We start from the raw sequence: 7,772 nt of genomic DNA, 5'->3' as shown, positions 1-7,772 counted from the left end.
TCCCAAAGTGCTGGGATTACAGGCATGAGCCACCAGGCCTGGAAAGAATAGAATTTATTTTAAGTAAAATGGAAATGGGTGAAGATGATAAAATTCAAAAAATGGACACCACGTCCTTGGCACATGACTGCTCTGGGTCACTAGAGCATGGGCATGTGCCTGGAGGAGGTGCCACCAAAGAGGAATGTGCTTCCTGGGTGGGCAGTTCTAGCGTTTGAATCACTCCTAGAAGGTGCTTGAAATTCACCCGCATGTCTTGACAAAATGACTGATTCCAGGGCTGGGGCTAGGAAAGTGTGACATGAGCCGGGAACATCTTACAGTGCCAGGAAATAAGGAAGTACTTAAAGAGTGATGGAACATGTCAAAAGGACACAGGAGCCAGCTTCAGGGGCTTCCTTTGCCCAAATCTGAAACAATTTGAGCATCAAAATAAAAATGGACAGCAAACATGGAGGGAAGGTCCTGCCAGAGCCCCCACCTGCTGAGTGATGAGGCCTCTGAGAAAGCAAGGTGGCCGGCAGACATGCGAACACGAGGAGTTCGGCTGCGCCTGCCTTCTCCTCGCTGCCCAGGTGTGCTCTGCGGCCACACGTCCGAGTGCTCTTATCTTCAGTGCCTTTTATGCACATACGTAACCCAGAAATACTGACTGAATTAGAATTAGGGTTATTAGGGTTATGACTTAGGGAAATCTTTCAATGTCCTTGGCTCCTATTTCCTCATTTGTCAAATGAAACTGAAATACAAGCAATGCCTTAGCAATTTGTTGTAACGGGGCCGGGCATGGTGGTTCACGCCTGTAATCCCAGCACTTTGGGAGTCTGAGGCAGGAGGATTGCCTGAGCTCAGGAGTGCAAAACCAGCCTAGCCAACATGGCAAAACCCCAACTCCACAAAAAATACAAAAATCAGCCAGGCATGGTGGCGCGTGCCTGTGGTCCCAACTCCTCTGGACACTGAGGTGGGAGGATTGCTTGAGCCTGGAAGGTGGAGGTTGCAGTGAGCCAAGATCGGGCCACCGCACTCTAGCCTGGGCTAGAGAGTGAGACCCCGTCTCAAAAAAAAAAAAAAAAGAAAGAAAGTTGTGATGGATAGCTAGTCACAGCTGGAGAGCCTCCCAGGCAGCCAGGGGACCTGAGTGATTGGGCCCTGCCTGGTGCCGATGCCCAGATAACAGCAGAATGGAACTCACATTTGCTTTCCCGGGTTGAGAGAGCCGAGGTCCAGCTCCCTGTCGAACTCGGTGCGAATGTCCTCCAGGGCCCCATCGTCCCCGAAGGCCCCCCACTCTGTGTTGATGCACATCCTGCCCTCGTCGCCCTCCACCAGGTCAATGTTGCTCATGTCCTCCATGTAACACGCATTTGTGCCTGTTCCTGAACCAGGGATCAGAGAGAACATGCAGAGAGAAGGCTCCCAGCTGGGCACAGACAGAGAACTCTTGACGGCTGGGGAGTCCTCCTCAATGTACCACAAAGTGCTTTTCATGCCCTGGAGGCCGGCTCTCGCTGGGGGAAGCAGCTTGGGCAAGCCCCAAGCACATGGGGAAAACAGCTGACATGTCAAGTCTGCACTTCTCAGGGTGCTCAGGCTTTGCGGTTCTGAATGGAGTCAATTGTGAAGAAGTTCCCTGATGAATATGGATGAAAGCTGACGAAGCGCTCTTACAAGAGGATGATATATGAAGCTAATCTTGTAAATATTTTTTTCAGAAAATCACCAACCCAGGGTAATTTTGAAAATTCTTTCCCTAAGCTACTTAGCTTCCTCTCTATTTGGTACTAAAAATATTCTTTACTTATGGCGTGCCACAAATTGTTTCTAGCAGAAGCTGCATGCTTATCTTAGACAGTGATTAGCTACCACCTAAGAAAGCAACACTCCGTTATGCAAAACACAAAATCGCTCCAAGGAAATGCCTCAAACACTTGAGCGCTGGGGAATGACTGCAAGTGGGCACCATCTTTTTGGACTCTTTTGGGAGGATGGAAATGTTCTAAAATCAGATTGTGGTGATGGTTACAAAACTGTATGTTTACTACAAATCATTGAATCGTACACCTAAAATCGGAGGACTTTTATGCCTCAATAAAGCTATTTGAATTTTCGGTTTTTTTTTCTTTTTTTTAGTATCTTTCCTTGGCTGATACTCTGGTGTGAGTATTTTAAATGCCAACATGGAAAATGAGAAATGTAGAAAAACAGAATGTAATGTTTGGAAAAAGCTTTTCTCAGAAATGCACAGACACTGTTTAGGCGTGGCCCCCCAATCTGTGGTTACCAGATGCAGCCACAGTGACAGACGGGTGCCATGACTGGCAAAGGCCTGATCCATCCCGAGGCTCCTGGAAACAGAAGGGCAGATGTCCCTCAGCTTTAAAGACCTGCCCTTCGGGAAAGCCAGGCTGAGGAGGGTCTTGAGGGACATTAAGAAAAAGCAATTCAGAAGAACTTTCCTCAGGAGGGGTAAAGGAATGGGAAAAGGAGAAGGGGATATTCAAGAACAACCTATAAGTCAGAGCCATTCAGCTTTACTGTACCCCAAATGCCTTCCCACACATTCCTCCAGCAGATCCCCTGGCTCTGGTGTGGAGACCACCCACTGGACACCCCCACTGCACCACGACCTCCCGGTCCAGAGCTGCAGTGCACCTTGCCTGACAGTCCAGTGGCCTCTTGGATGGTCGCCCTGCTTCCACTCTTGTCCCCAGTAATTGATTATCCACACAGCAGCCAAAATGGGCTTTTAAAAAATGCACATCCGGCTTGGCGTGGTGGCTCATGGCTGTAATCCCAGCACTTTGGGAGACCAAGGTGGGTGAAATCACTTGAGGTCAGGAGATTGAGACCATTCTGGCCAACACAGTGAAACCCCATCTCTACTAAAAATACAAAAAATTAACCAGACGTGGTGGTGGGCACCTGTAATCCCAGCTACTTGAGAGGCTGAGGCAGGAGAATTGCTTGAGCCCGGGAGGCAGAGGTTGCAGTGAGCCGAGATTGCGCCACTGCACTCCAGCCTGGGCGACAGAGCAAGACTCCGTCTCAAATAAAAAAAATAAAATGGGCATCCATTTATCCATCCCCCACCCAGAGTTCCCCAGTGCTTTCCAGTCTCCCTCAGGGGATAAGCCGGTGACCTTACAGTGACTGTGTTCACATCCTGTGCAATCTGTCCAGTCTGTGCACTCCCTCTCGCTTGAATGGCCTCTGACTCTCAGCCTTCACTCACCTCATCCAGACACCACTTGGCTATTGGGTTCCCCCAGGACCCCCTCCGTGGACCCCTTCCCGTCTCCAAGCCTGTGGGTGTCCTCTTTCCTTTGCCAGGGACTCCTTACCCCCGGACCTCTACCTTGCCCCCTGGTTTGCATCACTGAGGTCCCGGCTCAAATGCCATCCCTCAGAGAGGCTTCCCTGACGCCTCATCTCACTCACAGTCACATCACTCTCTTTGGTGTCTTTTTTTCTTTTATCACGCTAACCACCACTTGAAATTATCTTCATAGTTTAGGCTCTCTGGGCCTCTCACCCACCTCCCCACTGAAAGTTCCCGGAGCACAGGAACTCCCCACTCAGAACCCAGTGCCAAGCCCAGGGCCGGCACACAGCGGGTGCTCAGTAAACACTTGCTGAATGATGGATGAATGGATGAGTGAATGAATGAATTTTTCATGTCCCTATGTTGCTTCTCCTAAATAGTGTCAGTGCCCTTCCCACCGAATTCACTCATCCCCAACAGTCCCTTCTGCCCCACCCTCAAAACACCAGTCCAACTGAGTTACCGATGATGACACCAACTTCGCAGTAGGGGTCGTCATAGGCACAGGTCATCATGGTCCCCACGGTGTCATTGACCAGGGCCAGGATGTCCACGTCCATGTCCTGCCGAACACAAGGCCAGAGGGCATCAGCGGGTGGGAAGGAGGTGCTTCCCTCCCTCCTTCCCCACAGAGGCAGCGGGCAGGGAAGGTGGCTGCTGAGACATCCCTAGATCCTGCCTGCTAGGCCTGTCTGAAGGAGGAAGGCCTCATCAAGGTTCAGGGTCTAGGAGAGAGAAAGAGCCAACGGGAGCTGAAGCGGGAGCCCGTCCTTCTGCTTTGCGGGTGAAGGCCTCTGCAGTGGAAATATGAGGGACAGGCCACCAAGACTCCAGCCCTTGCTTTTTGTTGTTGTTGTTTTTTAATTTTAAAAATTTTAGCTTTTAATCTACAGATAGGGTCTCATTATGTTGCCCAGGATAGAGTGTGATGGCTGTTCACAGGTACAAACATAGCACACCACAGCCTCAAACTCCTGGGCTCAAGTGATCCTCCTGCCTCAGCCTCCCGAGTAGCTGAGACTACAGGCACACATCACACCCAGGTTTCAGCCTTTGTTTGTGGGACCCTGGGAAGACATCGAGGAAAGCATGTTTATCCTGGGAGCAGTGGCATTTCCAGGAGAAAACACCAAAGTCCTCACCCACGGGGACATCTCAGCCAGCAGGCACAGACTCGGCCAAGTCCTCCCCATGTGTGGCTTGGTGACTTCCTGTCTGGATTTCCTGTTCTGCCAAGTCGGCTTGGCTTATTGCACCAACATCCCCCAAAGTTTGGAAGAACATTTTAAAATAAAATGAGAGCCAGGCATGTGGCTTTTGCCTATAGTCCCAGCTATGCAGGAGGCTGAGGTGGGAGGATCACTGGAGCCTAGGAATTTGAGGATGGAGTGCCAGGTACTACCAGCCTGGGCAACACAGCAGGACCTCATCGCTAAAAAAAAAAAAAAAAAAAAAAAAAAGCAAAATGAAACCCATAAGGGAAAATGCAGGCTATAAAAGAATAAGATCCCAGCTTTAAAGAAAAAAAGACTGGAAGGCTATGCAGCAAAACATGCCTCTTGCTGTCAGGGTAACAAGCAATTTGGGTTTGTGTACTTTTCAGCTCAGCAAGGAGTGGGTCTTGCTTTTGCAGTAGTTTAAATTATTGTAAAATACATTCAACAAATAGGGATATTTAATGGACAGAGAGTGGACAGTGAAATACAGAACCAGCCTGGAAAGAATATGATCTTTTTGGCCTCAGAGAGGAGGGTGTGCAGGGCCTACACACAGCATGAGATCTAACCAAGACCTCCGGAAGAGGGCTGTGGCTGCTGGGGAGGCCCAGGGATGAGCTGGCCACCTTTCAATAGGGATTTGTGCAAGCCCCGCCTACCAAGGCTCTGTGGGTTCATCCAAGTTGGCCACATCTGTACTATAGTAGGACTTTTTCTAAGATCAATTCCTTCTCTGATTCTCCCTCCAGGCAGGCACCATATGTGACCCTTCACCCCACCCCCACCCCCTCCAACCCAAGAGAAAGGAACTAGGGCTGGGAGAGCCTCTCACACCGAGGTGAATTCCTCACCTTGTGTCTCCTCATGGCTTTGGTCAGACGGCTCACCACATCCGTGTCCTGAACTCCTCGTGCCTTAAACTTCTTTGTCCATGAAAGCAGGACACCCTGGGAGAAGATTTCAGGTCCAGTTTGAATGAAAGAGGTGCTGAGATGTGCAATGTGCAACTGAGCTGCAGAAACTTCATGCCTACATGCATCCCCCATGGCCTTCTCTTCTCTAAACTGAATCCCCCCAATTTTTTAAAACATCACTTCTGCAGCCTTTTCTAATAATTTAAATGACTGTATTACTCTCATCTGAATGGTTTGAAATATATGGTAGCAGAAGGAGTAATTATTGAAAAGTTAGAGCTCTTGGATTCATGAGACATTAGACAAGCCGTTTAACCTCTCTGAGCCTCAGTCTACTCCTCTGCAAAATGGAAATGTACCTCCCTACCTCTCTCAAAGGAATGCTCTAATGAAAATACCTGGTGTATTAAGCATGCAGAACGCATGGTTTGCCAGGTCCACAGAACAGAACTAACATGGTGGAACTTTGCAGGACTGTCTCAGGAACTTAATTTCAACTTAGAAAACTGATTCCCAACCAGGCAGAGTGGCCCGCACCTGTAGTCCCACCTGCTTGGGAGCCTGAGGCAGGTGGATCACTTGAGGCCAGGGGTTCCAGGCCTGCCTGGGCAACATAAGGAGACCTCATCTCTTAATAAGGAGAACGAAAGAAAAATGGTACTCAATTTGCATTATCAATCATTGCTTACAAATGGTGTTTCCTGAGTTTCGTGTCTGAAATCGCAAATAATCATACAACATTTCAGACTGGAAGAGAACTTGGAAGTTAAGAGAATCGCCCAAGTCTTTTCAGTCAAGAGCAGCTGACCCAAGCTCACAAACTTCCTGACGACACCTCCTCCATTTCCCTCAATTTATGGATTTTAAAACCCTGAGATTGAGAGAGGGAGGAAATTGCTCCGAATCTCACCGCGAGTGAAGGACAGAGCCCAAGCAGAACGCAGGTCTCTGACTCTGGACCAGCCCTCAGGCTTTTTCCCTGCACCACAGCGCCGCCGTGTGGTAGCTCTCCCTAACTTCTGCCCTCATAGGCTATGACAACATCCCTGCCTTCCCCGACAGAGCCGGAAGAGATGCACAGGGTGGCTTTCTTCAAAAATCCCTGTTGCAGGGAAGGTGGATGGGGGAAGTGAGGGATAAATGCTTGTGACAGAATGTTAAATTAAAAAGGCAATTACATACAACTGTACATTTTCTTTTTGTCTCAAATATTTGGTGACTGGAATCAACCACAGATTTCCTAAACTAGATACCGGATAACACTTGTGCTTAATATAGCTATGAGTAAAAGAAAAACCCACAATTCTACTGGTGGGAATAGTTGAATGTTGAGATGAGTGGTGATTTCTATTTTCTTCTTTAAACGTTTCCATTCCTTCTCTCTTTTTTTAACCTTGAAAAAGTATTACCATTTATTTTATTATCAGAAACACACACACACACACACACACACACACACACACAGAAATTTCTCTTTGGTTAAGACTTTCTGTTCCCGACTGGATTAAGAAAATGTGGCACATATACACCATGGAATACTATGCAGCCATAAAAAAGGATGAGTTTGTGTCCTTTGTAGGGACATGGATGCAGCTGGAAACCATCATTCTCAGCAAACTGTCTCAAGAACAGAAAACCAAACACTGCACGTTCTCACTCATAGGTGGGAACTGAACAATGAGATCATTTGGACCCAGGAAGGGGAACATCACACACTGGGGCCTATTGTGGGGAGGGGGGAAGGCAGAGGGATAGCATTAGGAGATATACCTAACGTAAATGACGAGTTAATGGGTGCAGCACACCAACATGGCACATGTATACATATGTCACAAACCTGCATGTTGTGCACATGTATCCTAGAACTTAAAGTATAATAATAATAATAATAATAAATTTTTAAAAAGACTTTCTGTTCCCTCAAAAATAAGAATAAAAAAAAGAAGCCAGGCTGGTCTCGAACTCCCGACCTCATGTGATCCGCTCTCCTCGGCCTCCCAAAGTGCTGGGATTACAGGCATGAGCCACTGTGTCCGGCCTCTCCTTGATATAATTAAATGCCCTTCCTTAGTTTAAATTTTACCTGAAAAATCTTTATTGTGATATGACACTAAACGGGTCAAAATGGGCCGGGCACAGTGGCTCACCACACCTGCAATCTCAGCACTTTGAGAGGCTGAAGCAGGAGGATCACCTGAAGTTAGGCGTTCAAGACAAGCCTGGCCAACTTAGTGAAACCTTGTCTCTACTAAAAATGCAAAAATTAGTTGGGTGTGGTGGCGGGCACCTATAATCCCAGCCACTCGGGAGGCTGAG

At 48.1% G+C, this 7,772-nt stretch overlaps 1 protein-coding gene across 1 annotated transcript in view; it reads right to left on the bottom strand.

The window, feature by feature from the left end:
- Nucleotides 1-7,772, bottom strand: part of HKDC1 (hexokinase domain containing 1) — a 68,936-nt gene that overhangs the window by 36,148 nt on the left and 25,016 nt on the right. Inside the window, exons 5-7 of the mRNA XM_011991022.1 lie at nt 5,394-5,489; nt 3,789-3,888; nt 1,196-1,379 (exon numbers count right to left, since the gene is read on the bottom strand). Coding sequence (XP_011846412.1) covers nt 1,196-1,379; nt 3,789-3,888; nt 5,394-5,489 — 380 coding nt within the window. The remainder of the gene's footprint in view (nt 1-1,195; nt 1,380-3,788; nt 3,889-5,393; nt 5,490-7,772) is intronic.

The sequence above is a fragment of the Mandrillus leucophaeus genome, unplaced genomic scaffold (genome assembly GCF_000951045.1).
Source record: "Mandrillus leucophaeus isolate KB7577 unplaced genomic scaffold, Mleu.le_1.0 Scaffold39, whole genome shotgun sequence".
NCBI lineage: Eukaryota > Metazoa > Chordata > Mammalia > Primates > Cercopithecidae > Mandrillus > Mandrillus leucophaeus.
Note: the sequence above shows the minus strand (reverse complement) of the source record. Positions and strands in the feature narration are given on the sequence as shown.